A 14,891-nucleotide genomic window follows, 5' to 3' on the forward strand; every position below is an offset into this window, starting at 1 on the left:
CACACTTCACACAAGGTCTTTTTTAACTTTCTGGTCAAGCCACAAGGAGGTTTGAACTTTGAATGGACCGTATAAGAAACAAGTTCATGTCTTTCTTTGTTGTATAAATGCAATACATGTCCTAATTGAAAAGACTGACTTTAAGTGAAATTTGATTTTTTATTTGCAAACATTGAAATTTTGATCCTACTGAGATATATATAAGATAATGCATAACCCTTTTTGGCTTTGACACATTTCAAGCTTTAGGAATTCAAACATGAGGATATCATTCTGTTGATATATTAATCTACTATTCAGGAATATTACTAGAATAAGGGAGAAGTAAATATAAAAAATTAAGCATAAAATTGTGTCGTCATTTCATAAAGCATAATCAGAACAAAATTCCAAACAGTAGTATGACAACGCCAAATAAGGGATTATCGATGTTGATATGTTAACTCTTTCTTCTTCTTTCTTCTTTTGACTGAGAATATCTTAACATTGTTTCAACTTTCAAGCCTAGCATAATTAATATTATCATTATTCAAACGCGTCCTAAGTATGCAATGAAGGCGACTAAGAAGAGTATTCAAACAAGTCCTATTTCTCCATCTGAAGTTCAAACACTAAGTAATAAAAAGTTCCCATCAGTTATGTACAGTATATTATCTTCTTCTACGTACACATATGAAGAGACTTTTTGTCCTTGATTGATTTCAATGAGTCATAGTCATAAACTCATAATCTATTAATACATGTACCTACATAATTTTTTATCAGTTATTCGACGAAAACAGGACTTATAAGAAATGACACCCCTTCTGAAACTCCATCCTAAATAACTGTATAAATATTTTAGTCAAACAACTACTCTACTTCTCAATAATAATGTGTCAATGTGCAATTTGTTACACAACTTAAATATACTAAATTCATACAAAAACTTCTTATATCTAAGATTTGAATATGCCGTTGTAAAAAATTTAGCTGGCTCACCTCCAGGTAAATATCCTCAAACGAATGGTGGAGATCTTCTGGGAGATTTGGCTCTGTGCAAAAGTTGCTCTCCAAGTTGTATACTAGGAATACAAACATTATTGCATTACATGAAGCAGTGGCCAGTGTGAAACTTTCCAACCATGACAGCATGCATAATAGAAGTTGACGTGTTCCATGTCTGCAATTAAACCAAGTGACTTCTCTATATTTTTGCTATATTCTCAAAACCAGAGCTGGAGGCTCAGTAACTACTCTCATTGAAGTTCAGATTACCATAGGCAATTAGCGGTTATTTGATCAAGAAAGGATATCAATGTTCCCCTCAATGTGGATTTGATTGGCAAGGGTGTTTAATAGTACATGAATATTCTCACGTTGAGGATGGTTATCATCTCGAACTAAAAATTCATGATTTTTACCATCCACCCTTATTAGGCTCGAACCTGGAGATTTGCTTATTCCTTTCTCCTTCATTAGTCTCCTAACGCTTCTTACTTCAGCCCATTTCTTGTTGGTTGCATACATATTAGATAGAAGCACATATATGCCACTGTCTTTGCATTCAAGATTCTGAAGTGATTTTAACATTTCTTGGGAGAACCCATTTCCGTATGTATTGCAGGCGCTCAAAAGAGCTCCCAGGATCTGCACATCAGGTGCCATAGGCATTGTCTTTATCAACTCCATTGCTTCCCCTACCAATCCAGCCCTGCAGAGCAAATCAACTACACATCCATAGTGTTCTAACCACGGTGAAAGATTGTAGCGGGGACTTGTCATCTGATTGAAATACCTGCGGCCTTCATCAACCAAGCCAGAATGGCAGCAAGCTGTGAAAACAGCTAGGAATGTCACCTCATTGGGCCTTGTATCAGATTCAGCCAAAACTTCAAATTGTCTCAAGGCTTCTTTCCCATCTCCGTTTATAGCAAGGCCACCTATATAGGCATTCCAAGTACGGATATTCTTAGAAGGCATCGCATTGAATACACGCTGTGCCATCTCTATACAACCACATTTTGCATACATGTCAACCAATGCTGTTCCTATATGAACATCCCATTTAATACGGCCACGATCAATGTACTCATGGACCCATCTGCCTTGAGCAAGAGACCCAAGACTGGCACAAGCAGAAAGCACACTGGTCAGTATAATCCCATCAGGCTGAAAACCTGAGTCAAGCATTTCGCAAAACATGTCCAGTGACTCATTGGGACACTGGCATTGCACTAATCCACCTATCATGCTCGTCCAAGAAATAACGTCTTTTTGAGGGAGCTCATCGAAAATTTTCTTTCCATCAGTCACAGATTCACACTTGATATACATATCCATCAACGCATTGCTCATCACCAACTCCTTCACATAAGAACATTTGAAAACCAACCCATGAATCCCCTTCCCCAGATTCAAATAACCCAATTTCCCGCACGCCCCAAGCACGCTAACAAATGTTGCCTCATTAGGCTCCACATCCATCCTCAAAAACATGTCAACGGCATCACTAAACAACCCCGCCTTCACATACCCAGATATCAAGCCAGTCCAAGAGACCACATCTCTCACAAGCATCTCATCAAACACCTTGCGAGCACCAACATTGTCCCCACAAATGCTATAAACATGGACAATGGAGTTCTGCACATAGATGTCACACCACAACCCAGTTCTAACAGCAACTGAATGAAACTGTCTAACTTCTCCAACCCCAGAAAACTTAGCACATGATTTCAAAACAGCTGGTAAAGTATACACATCAGGCAGAAACCCATTTCTCACAACCCATCTGTAAACAAGGATTGCAGACCAAGGTAGCTGGCCAGCACCATATCCAGAAATAAGCAAATTGCAAGGGAAAGAGCTCAAGCTCCAATCAAACTGCTTCAAGAAATTGCAAGGGTAATGAATATCAGGAACATTTTTCCCAAAGAAATTTGCAGCTCTGGTGATAACTAAGTCATTGGTAACAATGGCAGAAGTCAATAAACATGCATGGATTTGCTTGAAGGTTCTCAAATCATTGCATCTGTGAATGAAATCCAACAGAACCCATTTCAGAGAATGGCTAGCCTTATTCATGGCACTCACCAAATGCTGAAAAATTCATCGTCGTGGAACAAGTAACAACATACTAGCGACCAGGGTGGCGGCGGGACAGTTCAACCGGCGGCGGTGGCAACAGTGGCGGCGGCGGCGGTGGTGAACAGATTGCGTTTGTTTCATTCATGTACCAGTTCCGGCGGCGCCAACACTATCAGTAGTATAAATGTGTCTGATACATCTGGACCGTAGGATCAATCTATTGGCTTAATTGTTTTTTTTTTTTCGAAAAAAAAAACTTTCTTCCTGTGTCAAAGGGCCTAGTTGAGGTACTGGGCCAATAATTCCATTGTTACATGGTTTCAGATTAGCCCAACGGTTCACTCATAGTGATTTTATAGGATTTGAGGCTAAGAATGTCTCATAAAAAATGGTGATTAGTCACCTAGAAAAATAATGTCTACTAACATTTTTATTTTTTGAGCAAGACTATTGAAGAAGCTAACCTATGAGATCCCTAGATCTTGTCGAGTATGACTATGGTATTGAAGAAATCTCATTCAAGAAGATGATGACCTTTGAGATCCTTAAGTCCCAATGAGCAAATGACCTATGGGAATGAAGAAATCTTTTGTTAGGTTGTGAAAGATGTCTTTGGGCTTTGCAACGATCAAGTCAGGCCACGACTTTCCAATCTATGGCAGCGATACGAATTATCACGTGAAGCGTGTTGTGCAGAGACAAGAATACATGAATCAAGTAGAGGTTCGAACCACGCCATAATTAACTCAATCCACAAACGACTGCAACATGACGCACATATACAACCAAAAGACGAATTTTACGTGTCCCACAATGCCATCATTGCCTCGTGAAAAGACATTGCAACACCAATTAGCTTGCCCGAGAAACCAACAAAGAGCTCCATCAGAACGTTACGTATACCCATCAAACTAGATGAAGGAACTGAAATTGAATAACCTAAACAAACATCACAATTTACTATGTTTAGCTCGAGTTTCAACTATTATAGATCCAAATCCAATAACCTATATCGCTTGACCCACTAAACCATTCTCCACTGAGGCCTGATATGTGGGTTGAGATCTATCCAACACAAAAGCCTTATCGTGAGTTAGGTGTGACCTGTCGGCATCCCTAGTCAATATGGTAATTGTAACATAACAATACCTTGATGATCAGGGTTTAAATGCTGACAAGAACAATGAGTTAGGTGTAACCACAAATCCTATTATCCCCTAAACTACTACAAAAATGTCTTGGGTATCCTAGTTAAGATTAGTAACCACAACGATAAAACTCTTCATCTAAATAAGAGTCACTTGGACATTTCAATATTTGAACATACAACTACACACTCATTCTTATATTTTCGACTTCTATTTCCGCCATGCACTATGTTTATCTCTTTATTTCTTCTTGAGTGTCAAAGTTGCTCTTTAAGAAACTATGTCATATTGTCAATCAAAGTTCTGAACTTGATTCGACATAGCAACACGAATTAAATAATATTTAAGAGCTTGTGAAAATTGAAATTAAATGGTTCCTTTTATGAAACTTGCCACAAGGTGGAGGACTTTTCTTTCTCATTGACAAACAAACATCCCCAATCCCATAATCATAGGTGTAGTGTAACACTCACATAACGTCAGTTTCAAAAATAAACACTCACATAACGTCATGAAAAAACGTCTCCGGATTGCAGCAAATTCATCCCCAGTGTTCAACCTGCAAAAATATTTTGATTATTCAGTGTAAATACTAAATAGCCAGCCATACACATTATCCTTACTCAATGTCGTGTGGACCCGCCACGAATGAACCCACATAGTCGACACGTGTAGATGGACCAGGCTGGTTTCCATAAAGAAAAGGACCCCACCAAATCTCTAGACACGTGTCCCAAAAAAGCATTTCAACCACTCACAACAATCTCAATTCTCACGTGACCATTTCTTGGACCCCACCTCACTCTCCCGTTGACTCCCCTATTCAGCTTTAGTGCACCCCACCACCGCTTGGCGCTACCCTCACAAGTCACACCGTCTCACGAGTTATCGATAACCCCCCAATCGCACGTGCAAGCTAATGAGACCCACTTAATACATCTCAAAAAAACCTATTTTTCTTTCAAGCTCTATAGCTTCCCATTTCCCAAATAAAACATAAATATCTCAAGAAGGATAGCTCTGTTGGCAACGTAAACTAAGTATGCAAAGAACTCTTGAATTTGATCCCACACAATATACTCTAAGAGGGATGATGAGCTTAGTTGTGACTAAATCCTAAATCTGGAGGCATGTAAAGGATGACCGGCTACTGAGTGTTTATAAAAGAAAACATAAATAAATAAATTAAAACAATACACAGCAGGCAAAATTAAAAAGCTTCAAAAAGTGTTCCTTATATTAGCCAAAAAGAGACAAATACCAAGATAGCAAAAAACTACCTATATACTTTTGTTCCCAAATTGAAGCAAAAAAATTTGTCAAAGTCTAAGCCATTTTCTGATATGATATTAAATTTCAAGGGTTGGAAGTTGAAGGTGATTCAGAATGAGCAGAAGAGCCACCCAAAAACTGCAACTCTCTCTTGTCATAAATCTCCAAAGAGAAATCCCTGAGCATCTGAGTGGATGAAGAAGAGGTAGTAACAGCAGAGCTAGTAGTAGCAGTAGTAGGTGAGCTCAAAGCAGGAGCAAAAGTAGAAGAAGAGGAGTTAGCAGAAGCAGCCTCAGCAATTTGCATAGCAGAAACAAAACCAGAAATGGGTCTGCCTTCAACATTGAAAAACGGGCCCACTGTATTAGCGGGTATGGCCCAATACTGAGGTTGGTTTGCAGTGTTTGGGAACATGAAGTAAGGCCCTGTTGGATTACCCCCGCCGCCGCCGCCACCGTTAGCCACCGGCCACATAGGGACTAATCCACCGCCAGCGCCACCGTAAGCGGTCTGTGCAATCGGTGCGAGCCCTGAGCAGACTGAAGCTTGATCCTTAATGTCAATGAACTCGCTGTTGGAGGGTCTCCTCCTTCGCTTCCTGGGGTTGTCGTCTTCTCCCTCCGGCCTCGCCGGAGAAGATGTTGGAATCTTCAGTGTTCCACCGACTGATACAGCGATGGCCGGGACTGTCCCGGTGCCGGTGGCTTCTATGATCGACGGTTCCGCCTGCTCCAGCAGCCACCGGATTGTTTCACCGTCGGACTTGTGGCCTAGCTCCCGGGTCAGCTGGAAGATTCTGGCGGCGCACGTCGCCGGCATTCGGATTCTCCGGCCACGTCCCTCCACCTTCGTGTGACGGTCCTTCGACGGTTTCTTCGCCGCCGGGGCTGCCACCGTGATAACACCCGTTGGAAAGGACTCAACCAGCCTATGCTCTGTCTCCGTGAGCTCTTCTTTCATTTCTGGCGGCTGTTCCGGCGGTTCCACCATTGCCACCGTCGTCTCCGAGGGAGATATATCGGCACTGTTTGTGCCGTTTTCTCCTTCGCTGAAACCACCGTTGTGAGTAGGATTCATTTCCATCCTGAATGAAAAAAATACAAAAATAAATAAAAAATTCAAGAGACCCAGAAAAATATGATCAAAACCCAGATGAAAAATACAAAAATATTTTCAAATTTGTGAAATTCATTTGCAGTGAAATTTATTAATTTTTATTTGAAAGCTTACTGTGTGGGTTGAAGCAGGGTTTTGATGAGAGTTGACTGTTGTTTGAAGATTTCTGGCACTGCAAAGAGATTAGAGAGACTAATTGAAGATTAGAAGAGAGGTTTAAGAATTAAAAAAAATTATATAAAAAAAATGAAGTAGTAAATTTAATTTGGACAGAAGAAGAAAAACACAGAGAGAAACAAACCCTAACAATGGAAGAGAGCCCCACTTATCCGAATACAAGATGAGAGGGTCCCTCAGGCTCTGTTCTCTGTGTATTTATTTGCACAGTGGAATGGAATCAACGGCTGGAGATGCACTCTTCATATTGGATGAGCCATTAGGATGATGCCACGTACTGAGTTTCCTTGGTTTCATTGCCATTCAATACAATTTAGTGAATTTACCATTTTCCGTAAATTTTCCACAATTGTTGTTGCTGGATAATAGGGAAAGTTATTTAATTTTTTTTATTGATTATCAAAATTTATACTAGTAGTAGTTTCAAATTTGTTCTCCGAAAAATATTTATGTGTGACATGTGGGAGGTGATTGATAGGGGATTAGATGATTATTGTTTTTAGGATTTCTTGGGAGCTTAATTCTAATTCTGTTGCGGAGTAGTTTGCGTGGAGTAGTTTGCGTGTGTGTGCTTGCTCTTCTATTTCACGGATTAGTGTTTTGAAAGTTTTTCATGTTAGGTCTCGAAGTTGGAGTCTCATTTGTTGAGAAACTCCTTCGTGTTTCTTATTGTTTTTCGATAAAAAAAAAAAATTAGTGGAAGAAAAAACACTTATTTATGAAAAATAATTATAATAATATATTTTTCAAATAATATTTCAATTTTATTTGTTTAAATAAGTGTTTTTTTGTCATTGTAGTACCTTGTTTCTGAATTTGGTCATGTAATTTTTTCCCGTTTCGGTACCTCCAAAATTTGGTCATTGTCGTAAGTTCTCATGACTAAATAAAACCGAAGTCGACGTAAGCATTACATATAGCATTTAAAAAAATTTGATTACTAGATATTAATATGTCGGCTCCATAGCTTCCTCCATCTCTCCACATAAGGATTATTGTGACGACCATAACCTCTAGGGGCGTGTATTACAAGGTTGAGAAATACATTCTTGATAATAATGTTCTCGGAAATATGATTGTTGTGAATGTTATTCTTGGGTAAAACTTATAAAAGTGTTTTGTTAGTATTTAGTACCGCATAATATTATCAAAAAAACTTATTTTAAAACAGAAAAAACAGTGATAGAATTTGGGAGTAGTGGAAAGTTATCTTCACCTTCTAATGGAAATGTAATATTCTCATCCTATTTCATGAGAATCAAATGAAGGAAATTATAAAAATTATTTCATTCCCGGGAATAGTTTATATTCGAGCGTCAAATTTCCAATCTTATGACAAACACGAGAATATGCATTCCCAACGTTCATATTCCCTGATATGTGCTCCCTAATTGTATATACCCTCAGCCCACCTTACCTCTTGGTGACCAGGGCCGTGTATAGATAATTTGAGGCCTTAGGCCAAAATATTAAAGTTATTTTATTTTGACAAGAATTTTGATGAGATTTAATGTATCATATAAATTATTAATTTTTATATTAATCTTCTAGGTTTTCAGAGCTGAGAAATCATTTATTAGAGTTTTATAATAAAATATTTCTAATATTTTGCTTCAATAAATAAGACAGTTAATATTCAATCTATCTTATTACAATGATGTTGATTTAACCAATTTTAATTTTGAAAAACTTCTTCTAGCAGTAGAAATCGTTACAAGGATTGCCAGTAAAACTCGATAGACAATATATACATTTAGAAAAGAATCTAAAGTTTTAATAGAACTTGAAACGTAAGACATGAAACAGTAAGAAATTTTGCAACACTATAATATCAAATATCTTATTTGATAATTCACTTCAAGGTAGAAACAATGGATTTTTTTTAGAGAAAAAACAATGGGTGAAACTACAAATATATAAGTAAAAAAACTAACGATTACGAGTAAACACAATTAATTTTTTAATTTTGAAAATGTAAAAATAACGGGTATTTTATTTATTAGTTTTTTGGAATATCTAAATTTGATAATTTAAAGCACTACTACTAATACATTTTAAAGTTGCATTTCCCACATTTCACTTTCGAGTTTCCATATTTCATTGCCCACATTTCAATTAAAATAACATGATTTTCTATTGTTCCATTACCTCTTTTAAATCTCAATAGATTATACTATATAAGTAATAAAAAAAAAATTGGGGCCTTTAGCAATTTTGGGGCCTTAGGCAATTGCCTAATTATTTTAAAGCTTTACACGGCCCTGTTGGTGACGGACTGACGGTGGCGGATAAAACTATGATATTGGTGGATGGATAAAACTATGATATTGGTGCTGGTGGGGGGATGAAAAGGGGGAGAAGAGGGCTTCTAGGATTTGTGACAGGATGAAGAAACCCACCAAAGGAGTAAGTAAGTAGGGTTAGGAGAGAACTAACAAGAACAATAAAATTGGGAGAGCAATGCTCAATTTTCTAGATTGTTCTCATTTCTCATTCAACTAGAATCTATTGCTACGAAAACCCTTAAACCATGGATAGCCATTCAAGTGACAATATGCTATTGCTTTGGAAAATTCAGGAACAAAGTAGAATACATAAACATAGTTATTCAGCCACTAGGGTCTGTTAGTGGTTCTTTTGGTCCCTAACTTGGAACTTAACCCATTTAAACTACTGCCATTAGTTTGTTAAGGCCGGTTACCCTTGTATTTTGTGGGGTTGGTGGGGAGAGAAGGAAAGGGTAGGGCTGAGATTGAAGGAAACATGTGGAATGAATAAAAAAAAAACATGTGGGTGTTCAACTTACATGGACTTTCGTCACTTTTTAACAGACTGAAAAACCAACGTCAAAGACTATAAACAACAATCAAAATTTGGAATGACTGAAAATATTTTTTTTACAAGGACTAAACTTGAAAACGGGATACATTACATGGACCAAAAACTTATTTAAGCTTTTATGAAAAAGTACAAAAAATAAAAAGTACAAGCTTATACTTAGTAAGAGCTTAAGAATTAATCATGGTGAAGTCTGAATTCAAGATTTATCTATTGGTAAAAAAGTACAAAGTTTATGCTCGGACAATATGTCTCTCCATTTTTTATTTTTTTTGATAGGCTCTCTCCAAAATATTGTAATTCATTCTTCAACTGTACAACTTAACAATCCTGAAAGCTATGCACCAACAGAACAATCCAGGAAGCAATATGTTACCTAACATTATAACAGCTATGAACTTTTGTGCAGTACACCTGAATGAGGAGAACCAAATTTTTATAAGGAAAAATAAAACCTTAACGTCCCCATAATCAATGACCAATAACCAATACTATGCAATATACACAATCATGAATCTATTAGTTGATATAAAAGTAGCTATCAAATTGTTTTGTACTCTTGTTGATTAGTGAAGACGTGTCTAGGTAGATTAATATAGTAGCTAGGTCTTAAACCAGAACCAAAAGGAAAGTCCAAATTCTGTACTTCTAGGCTAATATTCCAACTTTGAGTTGCTTCAAAGTACAATAATTCAGAGTTAAGCTATGTATGTGTAAGCTAAAATGGTTCACTTCTAGACTATATATACCATACATCTTTCCATGAAATTCTTATCCAATCATCATTTTCCAGTTCTCTAGTTCTAATTTGACTTACCAAATGGCTCCTCTGCTGGCAAAAAACATCATTCAAATCATTTTCCTCCTCTTCACAATATTTTCACTATCTAAAGCTGAACTTCATGCTCATTACTATGACCAAACATGTCCACAGTTGGAAAAGATAGTTTCAGAGACGGTTCTCGAAGCTTCTAATCATGACCCAAAAGTCCCAGCTCGTATCTTGAGGATGTTCTTCCATGACTGTTTCATAAGGGTATGTTCTCTCATTCTCCCATATAAAACACACACATTCATAGCTGGTGAAGCACTTTAAAGGTACTAACAAATGTTGAATAATAGGGGTGTGATGCATCAATATTGCTGGACTCAACTGCCACTAACCAAGCAGAGAAAGATGGCCCTCCCAATGTCTCAGTTCGATCCTTCTACGTGATCGATGATGTTAAAGCAAAGCTTGAGTCAGCTTGTCCACACACTGTTTCTTGTGCTGATATAATTGCCATTGCAGCAAGAGATGTGGTAACCATGGTAATTAATACTTAATCCTCAAAGCTAGTTTAGACACCTGCTAAAATCTTGGTCCTTTTAAGGAACCATTTTATCCAATAACTTATACTAGATGCCTGTGCACAATAGATATTGGATGATCTCGTAAATGCGCACTAAAAGAATAATTTAGTAAGTGTGCACCTACAAGATAAATAGTTTTACACAGATGCTCAATCAAATATTTGCATAATTATCTTTTTTATTGAATAACTAGTAGAATCTAATTGAATGTATGTGTAAAATTACACTGTTAGAAGAGTCAAGGTTACTTGAAACAATCTTTGTGAACAATGACATTCTAAATGAAACATCCAATACTTCTGTATGCACTATGATCACTCATGAGAAATTTTCAGTTGCATATAACTTTTATCCAAGATATTAGTATTGTAGGTGTTGATCTCTATATTTGCATAATGATCCCTCCATGGAACATTAACATATCTTGAGGTAAGGTATTAACTTCAAAGTCATTATTTCTTATTTGTATTGACAGTCTGGGGGTCCATATTGGAGTGTACTGAAAGGACGGAAAGATGGAATGGTGTCTAAGGCATCTGATACCGTAAACTTACCAGCTCCAACCTTGAATGTGAGCCAACTCATTCAGAGTTTTGCTAAGAGAGGATTGGGAGTTAAGGATATGGTAACTCTATCCGGAGGTCACACTCTAGGCTTTTCACATTGTTCATCCTTTGTGGCTCGTGTTCACAATTTCAGTTTATTGCATGCCGTTGATCCAAGAATGAACAAAGAGTTTGCACTAGGCCTAAGAAATAAATGTCCAAAACCATTCAACAATGGTGACGCAGGACAATTCCTTGACTCAACAGCATCAGTGTTTGATAATGACTACTACAAACAACTTTTGGCTGGAAAAGGTGTGTTCTCTTCAGATCAATCACTTGTTGATGATTACAGAACTAGATGGATTGTTGAGGCTTTTGCGAGAGACCAGAGTTTGTTCTTCAAAGAGTTTGCAGCTTCAATGTTGAAACTTGGAAATGTAAGAGGCTCTGAAAATGGAGAGGTGAGGCTTAATTGCAGGATTCCAAATTGGAGACACAAATATTAGAGGCTAACTTGGCCTGAGTCTTCTCTTCGTTGCCACCAATTTCATTATCAAAAAGATCTTGATACTACTTATGTTGAAATAAATGTGATTATGCTTGTATACCTCATTATATAAATGTCAAAAGGACAAGAGAAAAATGTATGTTTGAGCACACGAGCATGAGGTTGTCCAATATTGTACTTTGATAATTTCATGGAATTTATAGTACTTTTTTCTTTTTATGCTCAATGTTTTTTTTTTTGGTGTGTGCAATTTGATCATGCTCAATAAGGAACGTAATATTGTAATGTAATAAAGCAGTCTCATTCAAGACTAAGAAAAATCATAGATTGGATGGTTCAACAGAATCCAAAAACTGAAAACATCAACACAAACAGGGGAAAGACAAACATACTTTCCCATGATATTCAATTTCAAGTATCTAAGAAAAATTATTCAAAAAGCAACTGAAAGTTAGTATTATAGTACTGAGCTTACCCCTTTTCTTTATAATGTTCTGAGTAGGTGGCTGGTATAATTAACCAGAATTTCCAAACTGTATGAGATTTTCAAAATGACTTCCCTATCTTGCTTACATTTAACAGCAAATTCTCTATGGCATAAATTTGCAAGTAGAACATATTACAAACATTGAAAATCAAGACATAGATTTTTCAAGTCATAAGCTATCAAATAGAAAGCCCTCGAGAGAAGAATATACCAGATTATTTGGTAACTTCAAGCAAATACTACATCTGAACGAAACACATATTTGACACCCTTAGTGACATTTCTGGCTTCATGCAACAAACATTTATCTCCATGAATGTGCAGGAGTGCCATCCCTTCAGTAGGAGCTACCTGTGAAATTAATATTTGAATCAACAATCAACACCCAAAGCAAATAGTCAGATTCCCAAATTTTCATCAAGCAAAAATTCAAACTTATTTTAAGCTAAAAGGAAACATCATCCATCTATATTTTGCTTAATAAAAAGAAAAATCTACCTCAGCCACAGTGCTATTTCTTGAACCATAGAAGACTGTTTCTCCTCCAACTAAAGGATCAGAAGATGAATCTGTGGGGTTGCTGGAACCATTCTTGGACTTTGATTTAAGCTCACCAGGCCCACCACTTAAATACACTAGCAAAGTATAATGAGTCCGTTTTCCATCTCCAAGATTTACACTTTCATCAATATGTCGTCCAAAGCGTTGCCCAACCTTGTACCTGAAATGCAGAAGTTCATATTTCATAATCATTACTGAGGTAATTCACTTAAAGTATCGACAATTTTCAAATTTTAAAGAGATAATGTGTTTTCCTTTCATGAAGACAGCATAAATGAAAAGGCAATGTCACAAGAAAAGCTTTAGCAAACTGAAAACTTATACTTCAAGGAAAGAAACTTGCAAGAGAAAAACAAACCAACCAACCTGTATAATCTAATATTTGGATTCAGACCTATAGCAGCCTTCCCTCGAATTCTTATATCAGAAAATATTTTGCTAAGTCCAGACTCCCATATTGTATCTGCAAGGACAGGATCATTCACCGAGATTCTATCATTATCTCTATAAGCTTCACCTTTAGCTGGACCAAGACTCCCTTGATGAGCAAAACCAATCGCCTCAGCAATTTTAATAAACGCCTTCGATTCAGCGGAGGATAAAAAATTCGGAACCTGAATTCTTAAACCAAAAAGTCATCAAAATAAGAAACCATTTGGAAAACATAAAGCACATGCCATACAATACAATTAATAAACAAACAAACATTGCCTATAGTGTCAAGAGCAACAACATGATAGACTTACCAAGAGAACAAATAAATAAGAATCCTTACCAAACCAAGTTGTATGCTAGTAAACTTTTTTTCTTTTTAACATACAACATGGATTTGCAGCCATATTTGCAGTAATGCTATACCTACAATGGTCCAGTTTGGATAACTTTCTAGCTTATGGGAACTTTTCATTTGAAGGCAGCACAAAAACTGAACAAGTTTACTCCTATAATCACACAGCTATGAGATAAGCTTAACAGAAAGCATGCATTAAAGCCAAAAGTTTCAATTTTGAATGAAAAGAGAAAGTGGGCATCAGCTCAAAACTGAATTGGATGAACCAGAGTTCAAATCCCACCATTGTTTCATCGAAATCTATCAAAAACAAAAAAAGTTGAAAGCTGGAAGAGAAAGATGGAATTGTTACCGTGAAGAGATCGAAATCTCGTAAGCGGTTAATCTGAAGATTCTTCTTGGGTTTGATTGAAGGCCATTTTGCTGCGTTCTTTTCCGTCGCGTTTCTGTCTCCCATCTTTCTCTTCTTCGTCGTCGCCGTTGGCCTCTCTGTCATGGAATAGCCACCACCACTCTCTGTTTTCCTGTTATTTCGTTTTTGGTCCTCACCAATATTTTTGTTTATGTTTATGTACTTGGCCCAAGGGCATTTTTGTCAATATCAATCAGCCCAAGTTTTATGAATCCCTGGGCTTACAAGTTGATGGACCTGGCTGTTGATAAGAAAAAACATTAAATGGACCTGGCTGATCCCAACTGGGAGAGGAACCAATCCTTCGCGTTGGGTAAGCGTTTCGCTGTAGCCAAGCTTACTGCTAGCCTATCGCCTAGAGCCGACGCTTCAACCGCGACTGCTCGTCACTTCTAGGCGCCTTATTCTGTCATTAACTTTCAATTATTTTTAAGGTGAGGTCAGAGTATCCACTGCCGACAATAATGATTAATCCTCTCGTCGCGGGTGTTCGAACTGAGCAGTAAACAGCTGACCACAATATGATAACATGATATTATGCCTTTTTTCCATCCCGATGCCGGAGTTAATTAACATGATTTTTGTTTTTAAATCAATTTAACGAATTAGCTA

At 37.1% G+C, this 14,891-nt stretch overlaps 4 protein-coding genes across 5 annotated transcripts; 1 reads left to right on the forward strand and 3 right to left on the reverse strand.

Moving 5' to 3' along the window:
* Positions 1-712: 712 nt before the first annotated feature.
* LOC130716962 (pentatricopeptide repeat-containing protein At4g38010) lies at positions 713-3,262 on the reverse strand. The gene has a single exon (XM_057567031.1). The coding sequence runs from the start codon at positions 3,064-3,066 to the stop codon at positions 1,282-1,284; it is 1,785 nt and encodes a 594-aa protein (XP_057423014.1). The 5' UTR covers positions 3,067-3,262; the 3' UTR covers positions 713-1,281.
* A 2,165-nt stretch (positions 3,263-5,427) lies between these two features.
* On the reverse strand, positions 5,428-6,957 carry LOC130721520 (transcription factor TCP19). Of its 2 annotated transcripts, XM_057572324.1 has the most exons (3): positions 6,907-6,957; positions 6,720-6,777; positions 5,428-6,573 (listed from the first exon to the last, which is right to left on the reverse strand). In XM_057572324.1, the coding sequence occupies exon 3, from the start codon at positions 6,570-6,572 to the stop codon at positions 5,574-5,576; it is 999 nt and encodes a 332-aa protein (XP_057428307.1). In that variant the 5' UTR covers position 6,573; positions 6,720-6,777; positions 6,907-6,957; the 3' UTR covers positions 5,428-5,573. The 2 variants fall into 2 exon arrangements, with proteins under 2 accessions (XP_057428307.1, XP_057428308.1); XM_057572325.1 differs by lacking the exon at positions 6,907-6,957 and having other exon boundaries at positions 6,720-6,880.
* Positions 6,958-10,282: 3,325 nt separating this feature from the next.
* LOC130718418 (peroxidase 66) lies at positions 10,283-12,255 on the forward strand. Its single transcript, XM_057569003.1, has 3 exons — positions 10,283-10,656; positions 10,743-10,931; positions 11,449-12,255. The coding sequence occupies exons 1-3, from the start codon at positions 10,441-10,443 to the stop codon at positions 12,025-12,027; spliced, it is 984 nt and encodes a 327-aa protein (XP_057424986.1). The 5' UTR covers positions 10,283-10,440; the 3' UTR covers positions 12,028-12,255.
* A 136-nt stretch (positions 12,256-12,391) lies between these two features.
* LOC130718419 (uncharacterized) lies at positions 12,392-14,409 on the reverse strand. Its single transcript, XM_057569004.1, has 4 exons — positions 14,220-14,409; positions 13,444-13,691; positions 13,015-13,237; positions 12,392-12,867 (listed from the first exon to the last, which is right to left on the reverse strand). Exons 1-4 carry the CDS (start codon positions 14,361-14,363, stop codon positions 12,745-12,747), a joined length of 738 nt encoding a protein of 245 aa, XP_057424987.1. The 5' UTR covers positions 14,364-14,409; the 3' UTR covers positions 12,392-12,744.
* Between the last annotated feature and the right edge of the window lie 482 nt (positions 14,410-14,891).

Source organism: Lotus japonicus, chromosome 5 (assembly GCF_012489685.1).
Source record: "Lotus japonicus ecotype B-129 chromosome 5, LjGifu_v1.2".
NCBI classification, from domain to species: Eukaryota; Viridiplantae; Streptophyta; class Magnoliopsida; order Fabales; family Fabaceae; genus Lotus; species Lotus japonicus.

Bases quoted from the DNA above. Each gene is read 5' to 3' on its own strand.
- LOC130721520 (XM_057572324.1), bottom strand. From the start codon at position 6,572: ATGGAAATGAATCCTACTCACAACGGTGGTTTCAGCGAAGGAGAAAAC.
- LOC130716962 (XM_057567031.1), bottom strand. From the start codon at position 3,066: ATGAATAAGGCTAGCCATTCTCTGAAATGGGTTCTGTTGGATTTCATT.
- LOC130718418 (XM_057569003.1), top strand. From the start codon at position 10,441: ATGGCTCCTCTGCTGGCAAAAAACATCATTCAAATCATTTTCCTCCTC. The intron at 10,657-10,742 runs GTATGTTCTCTC...GTTGAATAATAG, and splicing joins TCCATGACTGTTTCATAAGG to GGGTGTGATGCATCAATATT. The intron at 10,932-11,448 runs GTAATTAATACT...TTGTATTGACAG, and splicing joins CAAGAGATGTGGTAACCATG to TCTGGGGGTCCATATTGGAG.
- LOC130718419 (XM_057569004.1), bottom strand. From the start codon at position 14,363: ATGACAGAGAGGCCAACGGCGACGACGAAGAAGAGAAAGATGGGAGAC. The intron at 13,692-14,219 runs GTAACAATTCCA...TTAAGAATTCAG, and splicing joins GAGATTTCGATCTCTTCACG to GTTCCGAATTTTTTATCCTC. The intron at 13,238-13,443 runs GTTGGTTGGTTT...TCTGCATTTCAG, and splicing joins CCAAATATTAGATTATACAG to GTACAAGGTTGGGCAACGCT.